Below are 21,814 nucleotides of genomic sequence, written 5' to 3' on the forward strand. Positions count from 1 at the left end.
CGTGAATTACTTAATACGGCCTGCATCACCAGGACACCAAGTCATAGTTTGATATAAGGACTCACAATGAAGTGCTTAAGCAGTGTGTTTTCTTGGAGTATGTGCTATCTGATCTACTATCTCCAAATTGTCAATGTCAGTTCCTTTCAGGCCCAGCACCCCAAAATTCGGATTGCCTCCTTCATCTTCAGCTACCTTTTGGCGTCCGTAAAAGAAAATGTAGTTATTTACCTTTTTGTGTAATCCCTTTCATAAATGTGGTATATATACTTTAAAAAAATGTTTTTTTTCCCTTACCATCTGCAGCAGTACAACGAGAAGCCAGTTCCCACAGGACTAATCCCATGGCGTACATATCTATCCTCAAAAATGCATCCCTTTGGAAGTTTATAGCGCCCTCTAACACCTCTGGAGCCATATACCTCCGAGTACCAACCTGAAAAAGATTTTGAAAGCAAACAGTACTCATTGACTTTATGAACGAATGTTTTTGTTGGTTTGTTTATTAACTAATGATTTTTTTTGTCTATTTATCCAGGGTAAAGTAACTGAATTATGACTGCGACACCACAGGGTCTATCTGGTAAGATGGTTTCTGGGTATTCTCACCATGGAGGCTTACAGACCTTGCCCTCCCTTCAGATCAAATCACAAAGAACTGAGTAACACTTTGCTTCAAGAAGGATGGAATGGAGGAAACAAGGCACTCTGCATATTGTCTGAGTTACATTTTAGAGAACACCTTTTTAGGGCTTCACTAATAAACATTTAAGGTGATGTAAAAATAATTTACCAGAGAAACATTTTTTTAAATTCTCCTTGTAAAAGATCTTATTTATTCATGAATTCCTCTTTATTTTCATTTGTCCCAAACAGTTTGGTATTTGTAGTACATTTTGTAGCACTGTAACTGTGGCTACTAGGCTAAGGCAGCTAGTGCTGGTTGGTCTTGATTGCATTTTTATGTGAATGCTGAGGAGATGCTAGGAACTATCTACGTAGACTACAGAACACTTATGTACAGCGAAGAAGCAGCTTAGACACTGGTGTTTTCATTCTTAGGTTATGAATGGTGAGAAACCTTTGGTCAAGACTTTGGTGGTTATTTGCACATTTAGCAATAGTTTTTTAATAAATAAGGACAGATCAGTAAAACTCTGAAGTTCCATTTTTAACTGATTTTGCCAGAATATAAAGTAGCTAGCTCTCTGGCTCTCGCTGTTCAGCCTAAACATTTTGACTGTGTTCTGACTATCTTTCAAAGTCTACTTTTTCACTTACAGGTAAATTTGTACCATCCAACATTACTTCTTTTATTAGGAAATTATAGTTTATCTATTTTAGTCTAAGATATTCTCTTTTATGAATGAAAGGTTACGGTAAGATAGTAGAGAAACTTTTTACCCATGTAGGTAATAACTTATTTTGCCTAATATTGTAACCCAATTGTAAGGGCATTAAAAGATGGCATGAATGAGGTTTTTTAAAAAAAAATTAAGAGGCTGGAAAGATGCCTCAGTGGTTAAAAGCACTGGCCGCTCTTCAAGACGTCCTGAGTTCAATTCCCAGCAACCACATGGTGGCTCACAACCATCTATAATTAAGATCCAGCAAGCAGGTATATAAGCAGAATGCTCATACATAAAATATAAATTATAAAAAAATGTTATTAGGTTTGCTGTGATACCAAATAAACTATTACATACATACTGTTTTATGGTTGTCATTCATACAATAAGCACAGAAATTTTTCTCTATGCTTCCTACTCCATTTTTGTAATAGTCTCCCTAAAACTGCCCCTATTCTCAATCATGCCGGCTTTCCTACTGTTGTGCAACTGCTGACATAACCTGAACAAATCTCAAACTGTTAATTCATGCTGACAGAATTCAGTGTGCCATGACTGCACACAGCTTGTTCCTAGAGATCAAGATATGGAAGGACTAAGAAAACTCAGAAATAGCCAAATAACTCAAATGACTTGAAAGACAGAAAACTAATAAGGGCAAGCCTTGAAAGAATCATTTGGCTTTGTAGGAAATGTCATATTTCAAACTATTTTAAGCAAATATTTTATTCTTAATTGTAGAGATAGGGAAGTGTTGTGGAATATTCCTTTACACTACGTGAAGACATGTCACTGTTACTGGCTTAATAAAGAGCTGAAGGGTTATTTTCTAAGCAGGAAGAGGTTAGGCGGGACCACTGGCGACAGAGGGGTCTGGAAAGAAAAAAGGAGGGTCGCCAGTGAAGAGGAAGCAGGATGGACAGTACAGAGTAAGGGTAACTGAGTCAGGAAAAAGAACATAGATTTAAACATGGGTCAATTTAAGCTGTAAGAACTAGTTGGGAACAAGAAGCTAAGGCTGAGCTTCGATAATATGTTTCCAAGTCGCTTTTTGCAAGTCGGGGGCCCAAAGAAAATCTGCCTACAAGGAGTTTTTTTTTTTTTTTTAAGCACATATGATTGTGGGTGCCTACAGAGTCCAGAAAAGGGTGTTGGGTACCCTCAAGCTGAACTTGAGGGCATTTCTGAGTACCTTGAGTCAGGAAATGAACTTGATCTTCTGCAAAGGTAGGAGGAACTCTTAATTCCTGGGCCTCTCTCCTGCCCCTAAACTGACCTTGTATAAAAAAGGTGTAACACCTTTCCTAGCTTCACATTTCTCTGAGAATAATGCACAGGTGCTCTCCTCTCTTTAGCCTTCCTAACAGATGCTAAATCTACTTGTGCAAACCATAACTGGAGTGAGACATCTCACTCCGGCTTTTTCAGGAGATCTGAACTCTAGAAAAAAATTCAAAGAAAAAACATTCAATTCATTAAAGAGTTAATGGATCAATAAAGAGCCAGAAAGAAAGTATTATGTAGAAAAAAATGGGAAGGAGAACTTGGTACACTGTAGTGAGAAGTGACCTATTATCCTCCACTGTTAGGGTAATGAATCAGCCAATCAAAACTGAGTTAATGTTAAGAATTCCCTAAAGATGAAATTATTAAAAACGGGATTCTTCTGTGACTAATTACTTTAAAAAACAATTGCCACAGATAACTGTTCTGTGCTTGCCTGCCCGGAGGACAGTGTGGCAACGCTGCGCCACTCCTCCTCAGATGGCACTGATCGGAAGGAAGAGATGCGCTCATCATTTTCTACCCATACTTTATAGTGCGTTCTTACCTGTCCATGGGTGTCACCTGCAGACTTGCCAGCCTCAAACTTTAACGCCAACCCAAAGTCAGCAATGCAAGCTGTCAGATTGTTTTTCAATAGCACATTTTTACTTTTGATGTCCCTTTAAATAGGAAAAAAAAGTAATTTAAATAAGTTATCTTTTAAAAATTTCTCTTGAACATGAGGAGAATATGCTATAAAAATAAAGTTTCTTAAGACTGTGAAAAGCAAAGAAAGGTAAAGGGAACATTTCAGATATTGTAGTTATAAAGTTTGAAGGAAACTTCAAAAAAATAAGAAAATTTTGAAAATAGCCTTTGGGAAAAATTTCCACTTCAGAATGGCCCCTCACTGCATTGGCCCTTGCACTGCATGGGCACTGCTGTAGGAAAGCAGCTCTGGGAACACAGAACACACAGAAGCCTTTATCATAAAGCACAGCCTGGTACTTTGGAAAGTCTATCAACTGTAATGCAGGAAAATATTCTTTCTACACATCTGCCTCATCTGGTTCATATTAAAGACAACTCTAGCGAACAAGTCTATGCTGAGACCAACATTTACACTTAGAAGTCATCACATTGACCCACAAAAGGATGAAGTTGAATCAAATGCTCCAGAAATCAAAACATTTTCAGGATCCGTATAACAACTTTGGGGAGGTCTGAATGATTAGTCTGCATATATTAATATAAGGAAGATTCACGAAGGAAGATGAAAGAAAGCACAGCCATTTCTAAAGAAGTCATTTATGGTTTGCAAAATCAGAATCTGGTGACATTCAGCCTATACCTTTGCTAAATCACTCTCTTAATGGCTACTTTTAAAACAACCATTTTAAAACTGAATAGAAGGTGACAACTCCATCACTTGTTCTGCCAAGGAAATTAAATAATGGCAAACTAAATCTATTCTCCAGGAACAAACACTTGTCAAAATATGGTAACAGCTTCTTCATAGACATGTATACTTCTTCACTGGGCAGCTGTATCCTCTCAATGATCTCTCCTTCTACTTTAACTCAAGGGATCAATGTATACTCATTCAAAACAAAGCAAAGAAAACAGTCTATCCTTAATTTCAACACTGTGTACCTATTTAAAAAGTCCCTTTAAAGTATATCAAAATTTTGAATTAAAGTCATTTTCCTTCAACATAGAAAAAATACAACTTTATTCTCAAATATGGTTTTAGAAATTAGACAAATTAAAACATGAGATCATTAAACTTTACTAATGAGATGAACATGTATGTACATTACTCAGAATATATCCTAGTCAATCTCAAACCTAACGTTAAAAAATGAAAATCTTTGCCTCTTCAAATATGATTAGATAATCAAGGCAAAAATAAATTTTACCCTGAATTAAGTTTAAATAATAAGCCTGTGAGTTTACGAAAAGAAAATGCAAATATTGCTTTACCTGTGAGATATTGCAGGCTTGTGGCCATCTTTTAAGCCAGGTATATCCTCATGTAAGTATGCCAATCCTCTAGCCATGGTTTCTGCAATGTGGCAAAGTTCATTCCAAGAGACTACATTAGCCTTAAGGAAGTCAGACAGCGAACCCTAAAGAAAAGAGAGGGGGGAAAACACAGAAGCTCTTGATGAAAGTTTTACATAGATGGAAACTTCTTTGGATTTGGAGGCAATGCATTCCTTTCAGTACATAATCAATCAGTCACTCAATAACTGTAGAGTCGCTCAAATTTTCTTCCAACTCACATTAATGAACATTCAACCCCAACAGACTTATTTTTAAAACCTTATTACCAAAATAAGTTCATTTCCATGACTTTAGAAGGTTTAAAAAAAAGAAAAGACTAGCTGAAAATCTTATAAAAAATTAACCTTAAAAGTAAAACATTATAGAACCACACTGAAAACATAACACACCACTAATCTGCAGAATATTTCTAAGGAAATAAGTTGGTTGATAAAGGGCCTGTCACACAACCATCAAGACCTGAGTTCAGATCCTCAGACCCACATTAGTCTATAAGCCCAGTGCTAGGAGGAAAACAGAGACAGGCAGACCCCTAGAAACTCACTGGCCAGCCAAATCAGTGAGCCAGGATCAGTGAAAGACCCTACTTCAAAACAAAACAAAACAAAAGGAAACTGAGGAAGACATCCAAAACATCAACCTCTACATAAGGACCTTATATGTATTCGTGTGTGTGCGTGCGTGCGCACACACACACGCGCACACACACACACACACACACACACACACAACACACACACACACACACACACACACAAAATCTTTCTGAAGGTATGATCCTTATGATCAAATACTAAGTGAAATATAAAGCCAGTTACACTTAACAAAGATGACACTCATTGTACAAACCAAGTGTCTTAGCCAGCAATGGTAATGCAAAGCCATAATTCCAGCACTTGGGAGGCTGTTAAGGCAAAAAGATGAGGCCAGCTGTTGCTACACAAAAGAATTTTCTTGAAAAAATTTAACTGAAAAAAATGAGGGAAAAACACATGTGCTTTGGCACTAATTCCAAGTTACTGACTCGGGGTTCATCATTAAAGAATTATAAGGCAAAAAATAAAAATAGAAAAAAGCAGGGTTCATAAAATCAAACTGTATCATAAGTAATACATGGAAAACAATAAACACTGTCTATTCTAAAGTAGCCGTAGGAGAAGTAATTGCAGCAGCACAGGAAGGCAAGGCTAAGGGCTGCTCTGTGATTATTGGGTTAGGTACAAAATTGTTCTTTCCTTAAAGTAATTTTCTAAGATTTTTATTTTTAAGTGATATATGATCAAATATTAATCAACTGTGATAACATACTCTTCTCTTGAAATACAACAGCTAACATTAGGTAGGTAGGCTAAGTCCAGCTTATCAAAACTTAAGCATTAAGTTGTTTTACCTTTTCATGAAATGCTGTGATTAGCCACAGGTCCACATCAACACTAGTGCCTCGTTTTTCTGCACCAATGAACTGTAGTATGTTCTCATGCTTCATTCCAGGTAAACTATAGACTTCATATTCATTCTGCCAGGACTGTTTGTCCTACAGTTAAGGAAAGAAAAAAGAAAAAAAATCACGATAAGAACACAAAAAGTCCAAGAACTAAATCACACTGAGATAGATGGAGTGAGTTCTGAAGCAGTGACGGAATAAGCTAAGTACAAGTGATACAACAATAAAATGAGCTAAACACAAGTGACCTTTCATTGTTTCTATAAAAGAAATCTGTAACAGGTAATAAAGATAATCCATAATAAATCCTCGTTATTTACAGAATCCTACCCCATTCCCTCAAAATCTACTTTTCTGAGTTGCTACGTTTACAAACACAGACATTCATCAATAACCACTGCATTTTTATATGCTACACAGCAACACATTCTGCTTACAAGTTCTGCAAGCACTTTATGGTAGGCAACTATTTATGCTACTATTCAGTCATCTCTCTGGAAGGTAAATTTAGGTAGAATGACCACCTTAATTGTAAAGTCTCTCTTCAGTCTGCCCGTCCCTCACTCTCATACCAAGCTAACAATACCTATTGGTTTTATTTTTTTAAAGACTATCAATTACTCATTCCTGCAGGTTATCTATGTCTATTATATACTGACAAAAGATTAGTTTCTCTTCACTATGAAAGGTCAATGACAGTGAGTTACACTATAATTTAATGGTAAGGAAATCTCTGGATCCAAGATGAAATTCTGGCTTTTCCTCTGACTTTTATAAAATCAATTATTTTTCCAGTGAATTAAAAGAATGATTGTGCTTTTGGTTGCTAAAGTATATATGCATGTTATATAGACATAATATATGAACATATAACATGTAAATCATTACTCTGTCCATAAAAGCATGTGATAAAATAGCTGCTGTTATTTCTACTCTTAATATCTGCATTATTTTCTAACTGTTAAGATTCCTCACACATTAAGTGACTTCCCAGAGCTTACTACAAATCTTAGCACAACAAAATTGCTTCTCTTTTTGAAAGAGCTATGCTGCTGCCAAGCTAGAGAAAGACTCTATGGGACAGGCTTTAGAGGAGGTGAGAGGCAAAAACGTAGGTAGATAAGGAAACTGTTTTTGTAGTAGCTTTGTGGTGATGGAGGTTGAGTACATGTAGCCAAGACTTTAACACCAAGGGTGCCATCAGCTACAGGAGTGTATTACCAGGGAAAGGGAAGATGAAAGCCCTAAAGTCAACCAGCAATGGAGCAAAACAGCAGCAGTACAGACTGCCTTAGGCCAGGCATTCATAGTAAGTTCAGCTGCATTTCAAGGAAAAACAAATACTTTGGAAATCTGATTCACTGCCTCTGAAAAATTACCAACAAAAACTAAAATAATTATACATAAACACTAAAAGTACAATGAAGAGGACTAAGTCTGGTCATGTAGCTCAAACAGCCATTCTAAAACAAATCACACAATCTGTTGTTCTTTCTTGTCAGGGGATATTAGGACAACTACTCAGACAGGTTATTTTTGTGACTAGAATACTAGTCTTTAGTGTTTATTAATAAAATATTGACTATATGTTTATTTATTGTGATCATTCCCTTTCCCAGATGTGAGTGCAGCACAGACAGGCTAGACTGCTTTCACCACTAACACAATCACTTTAGAATACACAGCTTGTGTTTTCAGGGTGTTTATGAGCTATAACGTTCTAAATGGTTACAGCTTTAAAAACACATAAGTAGATAAAGAACATACCTGTATTGGAAATATTTTGACAGCCACATATTCATTAAGCAACTGGGCTTTCCAGACGCAACCAAATCTTCCCCTTGCCTTCACTTCTAAGAGCTGCAATGGCTTCAAACCCAGTAATGGGGAAGGCGGGGGTGGTCCTGGGTCCTACAGGTAAATAACAAAAATACTGTAAATAAGCAGAACATGAGACATCAATTGTGAAATGAGAAAAAACGTAAGCAGACTGAAGAAGGTACTGACAGAAATTGTGAACACATAAGTGACTGAACGTCAGCGTGACCTTAGCTTTCAGCCTGCAAGAACTGGGCTTCTGGGTGTTAGCAGGAACCAATAAGCAGGCAATGTCTAACAACATTACCACTGTTGCTACTTAGGAACAGCAGGTGAAAACGCTGGAAACCCAATCTAACCACTGTTCCCAAGGCTTTCTGTGAACTTCAGAATACTCTCAATAGGACACCATTGGCTTTGTTCAGCTCACACTCTCTTAAATGATGCGGATTTGAAAAGATTCAAAACAGCAAAGTGTAACCGTTTCTCAAAGAAAAATCTCAAAATCTACTATTTTTTCCAGTGGCTGTTTAGTATTAACTTTCTCTTTATTGATTTTGTTGCCCAGTCACTTAAACAAGTATATAAAATACAAAACCACTTAAAAGAAATGTTTCTATAGACAAATATTTTGTTCATTCATTCTGATTTTCCACAACACTAATAGTTCATCCCTTTAACTGTTCCCCAAAACTGACTAGAAATAAAAATCATGATAACTGAAGAGAAATATAAAACAAAGAACAAATAAAAATCTAGGAATGTGGTAGTCATAGTTGGAAATTTATAATGGTGAATAAAGGACAGAGTGATATACTATGATGATTTTAAAAATAAGGCCAGTATAAATACATAAAAAGGAGGACTGTAAGGAAAACTCCCTACACCAATAGAATGGCAACCCTTGCTGAAGTATTCAAACAGTTTACTCTCTGCACCTAAAGCAAGATGTAAGAAGCCTCTGGAAAATAACGGACAAAGCAACAGAAATGTTTCAACGGCTAAGAGTCCTGTGGGAAGGAACTGACGCTCCTGGTAGTAGCTCAGACACTTGAGAACGGCACTGCACCCTGGATCACTGCATCTCACCCTAGCTTTCTTCTCCCTGTTGACAACTCCTAATGTTCAGGACCGTTAGTACTCCTGTAGCCACCCTTCAGCCACTAGCCTGTTTGTGAGTCTAAGAAATTTCTATCAAGCATTACAATGACCCAAGCAGAGAAACAATACCAAGTATTACATGGAAAACGACCGCAGCTTCTAGATAATACTTATTTAAAGGCTTGAAAACTCCTATTTTAAAAAGTAAGACAGAAAACTTCCTGTGACTGATTCTCAAGTCATGTCTGTTTTTAAATGCCTACCAACATTGCTGTTTCTACCTAAAAATATCACAGGTTAATAAAATCAAAGTGCCTCTCTTTAGCAGAGTGATAGATCAAAGAGGTTGTCTCCAAAGCCTACTGAAGGCCAGGCTCACAGCGAGTCTCGGGGAGGGAGCCTTTGTCTTCTGTGGAGAGTTGCTATGAGGATCGTGTCTTCCCTCACCAGTCCTCAACTGTCTTCTGCCTTTTTTAAGATTCCACTGACAGGAAAAGGCTGACTGAGGCAACTGGAGAGGAAAGGTGAATAGTGCTCTTTCAAAGGCAAGAAAACAATCTAGCCCACAAAGCCCAAGAGTAAGTGTACAGCTTTATACAGAAATAACTAAATAGAAACGACAAGGATCAGTTTTTCAAAGCAGTATGACTAAAACCTTCAGGTAATAACTGAAAAAAAGAAAAAAGAGGGCAACACAACTCTAACACTCTCATCTGACAGCCCTTCTATACACTGACCAATAGTGGCTCTAGAGATCACTAACACATATTTGTTCTTTGTTTAAAGGGGCACCAACCATAGACATGAATCCAGTTAATGACACAGAATTGAGATGATTTCTTTAAAATCTCAAAATAACAGGAGCTCAAAATATGTTAAATGTTTTCCAGATGTAAAATAAACTTCAAAATTCCTACAGACTTACTAGGCTTTCCTTAGTAAATTTCTTAATGTAATTTTATTTCATAGAGAAATCTTGAATCAAGCTTTAATATTACAATTTTACTCAAAGTTCTACTATTAATTGCTACAAAACATACAACTATCAAAATTTCCCAACAATATGAAAAATTAAACACTGGCCAATTTTCAAAAGGGAAGAAAATGACCTTCAATGGTTTATTCTTATCAACATCAAAACCTTTTGATATGTAGTCTTAAGTACACTTTAATGTTCTCAAATACTTCAAGATTGGGCTAATAAGCAACTTCATAATAAAATAATTACACAGTATACAATAGCATCGACATACCTTTTGTCTTTCCTAAGAAGTTACTAGAATGAAGTTTTAAATCACCCCTAAATTCTGTTTCATTTACTGTATAATATACTAGAAATGATTCTCGGTTTATTAGCATCATTATAGCTGTTTGATCAGAAAAACTCAGTATTTGTTTCTATGGATGAGGAGTGTATCATTAAACGTATGAACCCTTGAGGAGACAAATGGGAACTTAACACGTCATAAATGATGGCATTCGAAAGCATGGCTTTGCCTTGCTGCACAGAAACACTTGGCGGGCAGCAACTCTAAGGACTACAGAATTTCTGAGACTCTCCCCTTGAGTTCCCAGTGCTCTTTCAACAACCATTGAATGCATAAAACATCAGAAGTGGCTGATTTTGTATTCCTTCTTAAGACATCAAAAGATATGTTGAAAATGAAGCTACTGGTAAAACCCCACTGCCCAGAGCACCTTACCAGTGACAGAACTGTACCCATGCTGGGACACTAGTCAAGAGAGCAGCAAAACCATCTGTGATCAAGTTTGCTTATTTCTCAATTAAGTACATATTGTAATCCAAACAGCCTCAACCTTCCAGGTAGTGATTTATCAAAGTTGCTGCTATTTCTGCAGATAAATCATTTGCTAGAGATGCCATTGGAAAATACAGATTTTTAAGTTAAAAGGTAATGAGCTAGACTAAAAAATCATCTCTTATTTAAATGAGTGAACACTGACATTTAAATATATGAAATATTAAAAAATTACAAATACTGGGTTTCTAGGGCTAATGACCTCCTTAGGTTTTATCTTCTGTTCAGCTGAAATAGCTCTTTCTACATTCTACCTTAGATAAGTACAAATACTGCCAATAATTCTTCAAAACCTTTGACTATGCCAAGTGAATCATATTTGTATACAAAAGGGGGAATTTTTATGACAAAAATGTAAATAAACTATAAAGGATACAAAGTACAGCAATAATAACAACAAAACTCTAAGGACAAATGTTCTGTGGGCATCCACAAAAGCTTTCACAACCATAAGCAAACATCAATGCATCTTACCTCTATCATTATATGAAAGGCGTGCTTGTGAAGAAAAAACACAGGCAAAAGAAATTACGATTCATATTTAGAATGAAATGAAAAATGACACATCAGTTACAAAGGTGAAAGAAAGAATGAATTAGTTTTTTAAAAGGTTGACAGTGATTCAATGGGTTATATTTTATGGTAAGAAATAAGAACACTTTCCTTTTAACCAGAGGAAAGTATTGTTATAAAAAAATCGTAAAGGAAAAATCCTTGAATATCACCTATCAGGGTGAAAATAAATACATTTTTATGTTAAAATAACTTCAAAGTACCTGACCCAATGGGCTTCAAGCCAGCAAATAAAATAAATTTTAAGCATTACTTATTACTCGAAAGGTTTTAAAGTCTAAATGCAGGAGTAAACAGGCTGTTGAACTGAGGTAGACAGGAGCTGAAACTGTCTTCTGAACAGCAGAGGGCAGTGTTGCCTTTCACAAACACCACCAAACAGCCCCAAGGAGTCCGATTTTCTCAGAGCAGCTTTCATGGGTGCGTGCGTGGAGGTTAAGGGACAACCTGGGCAGTCATTCTTAAGTGCCATTTCCCAGTGGCCTGGAACTCCTCGAGATGGCTAGGCTGGCCAGCAAGCCCCAGAACTCAGTTTCCTTAATTTCTCCAGCACTGGGATTATAACAAGCAAGAACCATCACCCCCAATCTGCCTGTCTTCCCCCACCCCTCTTTTCTTTTCTATGGATTCTAAGAATCAAACTTACATTTTCATGCTTGTAAACCCTTTGGGAGGTGTAATGTCTCTCAGGTCTAGTTTAGGTTTTTGTTACTTGTTTTGTTTTGTTTTTTTTACAGCTTTCATAAGAACCTCTGAAATTTCCTACTTCCAGTGAGTGACCATAACTCACCTCTCTGGAAGGCAATAAAATCATATGATGAAACACAAAATAATGCTTTTGGTGGCTATATGTATGCTCATGAAACACAAACTAGGAGGAAAACATACGAGGAAGAACAATGGCCTGAAACCAACAAAACCTGGTGACAAACTCGGTCTGCTATAAACCTCCCTGCCCAGCTGTAGAAACGAGAATGGTGACTTAGTCCCTACTTCGAATTGAGCATTTGTTAGCAGTTAAAGTACAATTTTAGTATTACAGTAACTTTAAATTTAGAAGGTATGTAGCAACTGAGTAAGAAGCAGTACCCTGGAAATGAGTATCCAGACACTTTCCTCACAGCCTGAGGACAATCGGATAGTAATAGAGAACAAGTCTCCCCTAAAGAGATAACTGCTTGAATTTTAAATTAAGTAAAATGCACATTAGCCACTTCTAGGAAGCTTGAAAACTCCAAACAGATGACCACATTCCCCACATGCCACTATTTCTACAGAGAATAGTGCCACTAACAAAAAGAAATGACAATCCATTATCTATACCAGTTGTTTGCTGAATTTTCATCCTGTGATAATCATCCAGAACTATTCATGACCCATCAAAAAACTAGCTTAATCCTACCATACCATGAGTGAACCTATGCACTCCAGAGTATGGTTCCTCTCTTACATGGAATGCAAAGACACGAGAATTACTGAGATCTTGTTTAAACACAAGAACTTTCAGAGATAAATACGTCAGTGCAAGTAGATGTTACTTTTCTCTTAAAAAGTATGCCTACTCAGTAAACTTCCTAATGATCATCAAAATAAGCTATAAAATATACCAATCAAAAAATGAGGATAAAAACAAATTTTAATGTGATAAGAATGGGCAAGACAAAAACCAAAAAAAATTAAACTAACTAAAAGACATAAAGAGATTTTAAGTATATCTCTTTGGATATACTTCTCCATAAATGAACATTAGAACAAACAAAAGACACAAGGTAAACGAAAAGCACCAACAACAAGCTTCTTCAAAGGAAAAATTGTTACAGTATATGCAGTCAAAACATGCAAAAGAGATCACTGATTATACAAACAAACAAAAGCTCACCAAACAAAACAGTCTGGATTTAAAAAACGGAAGGGTAGCTTTGAGTACTCTGCACTGTAACTGTAAGTAACTAAAAATCAAATCAGCACGTTAATGCCAAGTAATCAGGTTTCCAGATTAGAAATAGGCTTGCTGCTTATCAAAAAGGAATGAAATTACTGTCAAACATCAGAAAAGAATATAGGACTTCATTCACCCATTCATTTATTCACTCATTCAAACAAGTTTCCTAAATGCACTGTTTGTACTAACTACTCAGGCTCTCATGAACTTCACAGCAGATGGACTAATTGATGATTTGCACTAACAAATGAATAATTAAACACTAAAATCAGTAGGAAGGAAGTCACAAGCTTGAACACCTTTAAGAAATCTGACTAGATTTCCCTGAGGAGAGCACCCGGAAAAAAATGAAGCAGTAGAGGGGACAACTGGGAATGAAAAACATTGGGACACATCCTAGATTTTAGATTACACAACCACATGGACAAATGCTGTATTTACTGAAAACCGGGTTTGGAAAAGACAATCATTATCCTTGAATGGGTAATGTAAGAGATATCCAAGTGGAGCTATGCGAAAAGCAGTTAACTATGCACATCTAAAATTCAAAGAAATCACGCTAGAAACAGAGACTTTGATATACTATTCATAAATACACATATAACATATACTACAACTTTACTGTTTAACCCCACACACACATACAGTTTTAAGTGTATCTAGTTAGATAGATAAGTAGTTTCCATTTTTGACACCACACTCAACAACCTCTTCTTATGACTATCAAGTGTCCACACTAAGTGAAAACTGACAAATTCCCAATGTGTCTCCTCTTAGTCATCCATCTCATTATCATATATTCTTAGAAATGTCACAATTCATTTCTTCGACTATCAACAAGCAAGAACAGAAATAAAATCCATGAAGTAAAACAGTAACAATGTTTCTGAGCTAGAAAAAGGCAGGCATAGAGATTAATAAATGAATAAATCTGATACTGTCAAATGTTCAGCCATGACTCTATTAATTGGATCCCAAGATTCCTTATAGCTTCTCTCGCTGTACATGTCCTGAAAGCACACGGAAAGCAATGTAGATAATACAAACTGGACAGACTCCCGAAGCTGTTGGCAGCACAGAGCAGCCAGCACTGGGGTACAGAACCCTAAGAGATGGAGGGAAAGCCCATTCTCCTCTCAGCTGCTCTTCAAAGGCATGAGGGTTATGACTAGCTATAAAGAAACCCTACTTTTATTTATTTTAACATTTATAACCTCTAAGTGAAGATGAAAGAATGAAAATTGATGTGAGAAAATATTTAACTACCAGACTATCTAGGCACAGATAAAACCTATATTCAATATGAAGCAGTGAATTCTAATCAGTTTTCCTTAGTTTTCTATGGACTCCATCTAATTATTGGAATAAGCCATTCAATGGATAATAATTCCTGAATAAAAGCCCAGGCACTGTCACTCAGGACGGGATTCTAAGTGTCATTTCACCTGTGAGTACCCTGATATTTTTTTCATCAATAAAATGAACTTTCTGAAACAGATATTTCAGAGTATTTTATCAGTAAGAGTTTCACTGAAAATTATTCCTTCTGAGTTGAAGCTGAAACAATGACAGCAGACAGTTACTGAGCATTTTAATACTGGCCAACACCTCAAACACAGTTCTCTCAGCACTACCGAATATCAATCAAATCTTTCTTCCACTGGATACTCCCTTCATAATTTCTTTACCTTCATTTCCAAATGGAAAAGTTAAATAAACAGCCAGTTTTCATACTACCTTCATGTAATTGTGAGCCACAAGAGGGCAATCAGGGACCCTCCTACACCTGTACTAGGTAGCATGCTTAGTGCAAGGCTCAGAGCAGGTACACAAGCACCAAGAGAAAGGTTCACCAAAAACAGAACAGCAACCCACAGTATTTATTTTATTAACAAATGAACTCTTTTACTTCTACTATTTCTAAAATAATAGAAAAGGGTTCTAGATGTAGTAAGGAATAAAGGAAGAAGTCTAGGCTAGAGTTCGAGTAACATGGAGGGTGCGGGAAAAGTTTTGTCTCCTCCTGGCTACTTCCTGCTCTCCGGATAAAAGACAAACCACGTATTTTGGTCTACACGCATGAGCCCAATTCTAAGCTGACAAAAGGAAGACTGCATCCCAGACACTAAGAACTGGATGGCGGGGGGCACTGCAGTAGTGCGTGTTTGCTGCCAAAGCACTCAAAGAACTGGCGCTAACAAATAAGTGTAATATGTAGCTTTACTCTAACTAGGGTTATCTCCATGGTTTTTGTCTTCCTCTTATCCCTTTTTGCTTTTGGGTACAGAAATTTTAGAAAATCTCCACCTGACTATACTGAAGTAAGATTCAGAAAATCTCCACCTGACTATATAGAAATTGTAACTAGAAAAAAAATCTGTGTGCTTGGTGAGGGTACTTTTTTCAAGCTGTATATCAATAATGTCTAAAATTTTGCTTAGAAGTACATTTTAAATGAAGTTACAATTTTAATTGCTGATACAAAAACAATTATATACCACAGTGGGACACATAGGAAAAATATCTATAGCAGCCTTGCACCAGACTTAAGAATACACATATACAAAGATGTACAAGTATAAAATGGCATTTAAGCATGTTAAAACAATATGGTTGGAATACTTATGAAATGTAGATTCTCCTATCAGAAATCTCACATGAACTTTATTAAACTGATAAAATATCACAGTGTATACCTTAAATGTACACAATTTGTATAAAAACACATTATACTATATAGTATTTTCTAAGCATACAATAACACTCTACTAAGTTTCACTTAAAAATACATCACTTGCCAGGCGGTGGTGGCGCACGCCTTTAATTCCAGCTCTTGGGAGCCAGAGGCAGGTGGATCTCTGTGAGTTTGAGGCCAGCCTGGTCTACAAGAGCTAGTTCCAGCTACAGAGAAACACTGTCTTAAAAAAAAACAAAAACAAACAAAAAAAAAAGAAAAAGAAAATGCAACAGATGGAGCTAGAGAAAGGTATCCACGATGCACACCAATCTTAAAATTTTTTTCAGAAAGTGATAAAAGAAGTGCAGATGATTTTTCCTTTTTGATAGAATTCTTTCTAGATAATTTGTGTCCATACAACAAACATAGCCCTGTTTTAAGCAGAAAAGAAAAAAATGGAAAAAAATCATGTCTTAATAAACTCTAGCCACTAATCAATCAACCTAGTTGTGTGTAACAGCTTCCTTGGTAATTGAAACACACCATCCTGAAAGGAAACTCCTTAACCAGGAAGATAAACAACTCATAACAGTTTCAGGAAATCCCTAAAACTGACCAGATTCACTAGACTTCTTTGCCAGAATATGCAATAAAAGCTGAGAATCCCTTGCAGACCTAATAAGCCAAGCCTTAACCGGCTTCGTAGAGGAAGCAGAAGTCAGTGAAGCTGCCTGGAAGAGATTTAGAACAGAGCCATCAGGAAAGGACACCCTTCAACTGCCAGCAGGCTGTGTAGTACACTCCAGGTTCTCAGCTTTTGTGAGCTGTCACCCATTCTGGGGTGGGCTTTGGTGATTCAGCTATCATTGAGTCATTTTTGCTCCTGTTATATAACATGTCACCCATATAGTAAGTAACCCCAATAAAACTCATGGTTCATCAGGCTGGACTTTGGTGATATCCATGACTTTGGTCTGTTATAGTAATCCTATTTGGGGTGTGTAGACAAGTGTGTTGCATCTTCCCAGGAAAAATTTTGCCACACAATGCTAATTCAAACTGGATCAGACCTAAAAACCTCCTTCCTGTGGTCCAGTTTCCATGGTACCAGAAAAATCCTTTACAAGTCACCAAAGGAGGGAAGCTGTGACACCTATGAACCACAATGACCGGCATGATGAGATATCCATAAAGATGTAGTAAGTGGCACTCACATGTCAGTGGTAACCAAGAGTGTCTGATTAGACTTATGGCCCCCTCAAAAAAGGGAAATAATGCCTGAAAATATATGTAGATTCCCAAGGCTAATGAGGCCATCGACCTTAGAAAAGAATCTATTAACATTATTTTGTTAGATCAGCATAATTCCTTACTATATTCTAAATCATATCTCTATACACACAGATAGGCAAAGCTACTAACAACCGCCATCAAAGAAGTTTTGTTTTTACAGCAAATGGAGGCCATCACAAAACACCACAAATGGACACAATGCAGAATCAACAGACTGTGGGAGTCCAGCCCACATCTACATCACAGTTCCTGTATCTATGGCTCAGAGAACAGTACGGAAGATGGGGTAGAAAAATTTTAGGAGTCAGAGGACTAGGAAGTGGCTACTAAGAAAGGGAACTCTCACAGGATTCCACCCCTCGATAAAGAAGCACAGGCAATTAATAGGTGCAGAAAGAAGGAAAAATTAGCCTTTTGCAGGGCTAAATCCCCTAAGTTATCCAATGTAAAGGGATCAGCCCTGAAATGCACAAGCAACAAAATTAGACTTAGCAGGTTGTATCTTTACATTTATGCATACATGTATGTAACAAAAAATAGTTTAAGGAAGCTATTAATGAGAGAAAGTGAGGAGGGAGATATGGAAAAACTGGAGGGAGGGAAACTGGACTACAGGAAGGAGACAAAAGGGGAAAGTGATGATGTACTTATATTTTAATTAGAAATGTATTTTAGAAAGTATGCTTCCATAAATATTAGACTTATCCTATAAGTATAATTTAATATTAGCATGCTAAACATTTTCAATAAAACTTAGTTTCCCCTACATCTTTACCAAGAAAGAAAGGAGAACACTTTCCTAAATTGACTTGAATATATTACCCCATAATTTGGTTTCTCACTACTTTTCAATGGAGTCATATATAGCCTCATGATCAAGAGGAAAACCCTACAAGGCATTTTCACAGATGACTTGGTTTCTCAGTGGATAGTAATTTGGCACAGCATGAAATGACAACCTATTATTACTTTAATAATTAAGGTCAATGGGATTACTTTGCATGCTCAACTTGGGGATCCCCAACATCTGAAGGCCCTTACTCCACCTCAAACCAACAACTAGACAAAACATCATGATAATCTAAACAAAAGCTGATGTCACTTTTAAAAGAACAATAATGCAATACAAAAGTTTAAGTTATATAACCTTTTAAAATGAGCAAAAAGCTAACCTCATACCTCATTAAGGTAGGTCATCTCTGAACTCTAATACTCACTTGATTGAGTGGTAGGTTTTATCAGTATGCATATGGATCTTAAATAGAAAACTTAAGTTCACATACAGTTTACTGAAACCACATTAACTCTCTGCCACAATAAGACTTAATAGGAGTACACCAAGTGTCTCATATTCATGACTCACTATCACCAGAAAAACCAGTTTGCATTCAGTTTACTCAGTGTGCGAGCTTCCTATGTGTGGAAAGAGTTTCAGCACAAGCAAAAGAAACGTGACCTATATAATAAAAAGTGAGAAGCTCTTCTTGAGTCTGATCATGTCACTGTCTTATAAAAGCTAGGATACTTCAACTTATTGTACCTCTTCCAAAAATACAGCCTCAAGATCTATATCAAGGCAAAGCCCTAAAAGTATCTGACTGTTTATTAAAAAAATTCCCTGGAATAATGTTATTGTCTCAATATGTCTCTACACAAAATAAACTCAATTTAGCATGCAGTGCTTACAGGATGATGAGTTCTCACAAACACTGGAAACACAGTTGTTAAATACTCTGTATTCAAGAGCCTACAAACTAGTGGAATAAATAAACTATGATATAGGATGTATACAGAATACTGTAAGTATTCATCTCCTGGGATTATTTATATGAATCACAGAGAAGAGAAAATTGAGTAGTGTCTTCTCAACCAACTCAAGTAGCAAATAAATACAATTCTAGATGCATATGCTGGATGGTTTCGTATACTATGGTATACTATGGACAAAGAATTATAAGATGATATACAGTGGACCACACATCATAGGGTGTAAAACAATAACAGTTTTTGAGTACTTTTAATCACAGAAGCAACATAATCCAACATGTAAAATATTGCTCTAGCAATAGCAGAGGTAAAGGAGAGCATGAAAACAAGTGGAACAGCGGTAAGATTGTAGAGGCATCAGCCTCTGGGGCAGTAACATTCTGAATACAATACCATTAGAATAAAAAGTGATGAATGGGGCCTGGGAAATGGCAGGACTAAAAACAGTAGTTTCCCCAATATTTCACCCCAGATGACTGTGATAACAGTGATACTAGGAAACTTAGAAACACTGTAGCTATGACTTATAAACATCCACAGCTTCAATTATTTAAAAAAAAAAGAGAGATCTGCCTTTTTAAATCCTTAATCACGTTAAATTATTTTAGAATAAATGTTTTTGTTCATTATAAAGAATCATAATTAAAAAGAACCGGAGGTGGTGGTGCATGTCTTTAATCCCAGCACTTGGGAGGCAGAGGCAGGTGGATCTTTGTGTGTTCGAGGTCAGCTTGGTCTACAGAGTGAGTTGAGGACAGGCTCCAAAGCTACACAGAGAAAATCTATCTTGAAAGAAAACAAAAACAAAAAAAAAATAAATAAAAATGAACCAGATTTTAAAGTATGTCCTATATGACTTAAAATCATACTTATAATAAAGTTGAAAAATACTCTAAATAAATGGTGTCTTTATCATGACTCCCATTACTTAACTGACAGAGCCCACTTACTGATCTTGACAAGGCCAATTCCTTCCAAGATAGCAGGTTATTCATAAACCAGCCATTAGCCAAAGATTTGAAAGGTTCTCTAAGTACTAAAAAATACTATGTCATTTGCCTAAAGCACTTAAACAAGGTGCAAAGAAAATGTTCCAGGTACCCTTGGCAAGATTACAAGATCTTTTCCTAATAGGTCTTTTAACTGGGAAGGCAGGGACTTTGAGGACATGTCCTCCAGACATTAAATGTGCAGTATATCTCACCTACCCACTCATTTCTACTCCACAACATCTTAAACAATGAGTGTACACTGGTAGGATCAAACCACTAGCCAGGAATTTCCGCCTATGACTCAATCACATGTTCAAAATGTATTCTTCATTTTCAAACAAAGTCTAAAGGAAAGCACATGAGTATGTGTTCTCTGTACAGCTGTCATGTATGTTTTTTCATCTTCGTAAGAGGCTAATAAATGATGGTAAGTGCTCACCTGACTAGGTACAAATGCTACTCGATACCTAAAGCAGAAGGGTAAACCAGACAATAACACAATCCACTAATATTACTAAATTCCCTAAATAGTATTCAGAAGTATCTGATTTCTGAAGAAAGGAACAAAACAGAAAAGTAAATGGAGCAAACAAAGCTTGAAGAACATCATGGTTTAGATTCCAGCTCTGACAACTGTGAGCTTTTATATGCCACAGTTTATCTATAACCTATAACTACATGCTAAGTCCTGTGAGATAAAATTAAATCAGTGCTTATCAAATAAAATTTATCCATGGCCCCATTCTAAACATTCAGGAGTGTGGTCCAGGAATGTGAATGCCTTACCAATTGCAAGGATTATCCTTACATATCAGCAGCACAATTGAGAAGTCACGGGAAAGAAGCCATATATATAAATATATATATATACATACATACACATATACTGGTGTGTTAGTGCATAATTATGCATATGAGCACCCTAGAACAAGCATTTAAATGTTCAGCAAATGCCTGATGTAATTATTATAATTGTATTATCAACAATTATTTTGAAATTTAAAAAGAGCCTTTTGAAAAAGGATTACAAAATTTGCATAAACCTCTCACCAAAAATAAACTTAAAAGTATACAGCTATGATGGAGGACTCTCATTGGCTAATAAAGAAACTGCCTTGGTCCATTTAATATGCCTGCCCTTAGGTGGGTGGAGTAGACAGAACAGGAAGAAGGAAGTGAGGTAGATGGCTCATTCAGATGCCATGCCTCTCTTCAGAGAGCCAGATGCCATGAAGCCAGCCACCAGGTCAGACGTCCTGAATCTTTCCCAGTAAGACACCACTTCATGGTGCTACACAGATTATTAGAAATGGGTTAAAGCAAGATGTGAGAATTAGACAATAAGAGGCTAGAAATAATGGGCCAGGCAGTGTTTAAAAGAATACAATTTATTGCCGGGCGGCGGTGGCGCATGCCTTTAATCCCAGCACTCGGGAGGCAGAGGCAGGCGGATCTCTGAGTTCGAGGCCAGCCTGGTCTACAAGAGCTAGTTCCAGGACAGGCTCTAGAAACTACAGGGAAACCCTGTCTCGAAAAAAAAACAAAAAAAAAACAAAACAAACAAACAAAAAAAAAAGAATACAATTTGTGTGTTGTTATTTTGGGGCATAGGGCGGCGGAAAGCCTGCCCACAGCTCATCACTACACAGCTATACCGTTTCAGAGAAACTCGGAGATGACCAAAGTGAGATTCCACATAAAAGAC

The 21,814-nt window shown here is 36.7% G+C and overlaps 1 protein-coding gene across 2 annotated transcripts in view; it reads right to left on the minus strand.

Moving 5' to 3' along the window:
* Acvr2a (activin A receptor type 2A) overlaps positions 1-21,814 on the minus strand; it is a 79,801-nt gene that overhangs the window by 6,568 nt on the left and 51,419 nt on the right. For both annotated transcript variants that reach the window (XM_038335686.2, XM_038335687.2), the window contains exons 5-9: positions 7,894-8,037; positions 6,073-6,216; positions 4,599-4,744; positions 3,181-3,295; positions 298-436 (exon numbers count right to left, since the gene is read on the minus strand). In XM_038335686.2, coding sequence (XP_038191614.1) covers positions 298-436; positions 3,181-3,295; positions 4,599-4,744; positions 6,073-6,216; positions 7,894-8,037 — 688 coding nt within the window. The remainder of the gene's footprint in view (positions 1-297; positions 437-3,180; positions 3,296-4,598; positions 4,745-6,072; positions 6,217-7,893; positions 8,038-21,814) is intronic.

Source organism: Arvicola amphibius, chromosome 7 (assembly GCF_903992535.2).
Source record: "Arvicola amphibius chromosome 7, mArvAmp1.2, whole genome shotgun sequence".
In the NCBI taxonomy this organism is placed as follows: Eukaryota; Metazoa; Chordata; class Mammalia; order Rodentia; family Cricetidae; genus Arvicola; species Arvicola amphibius.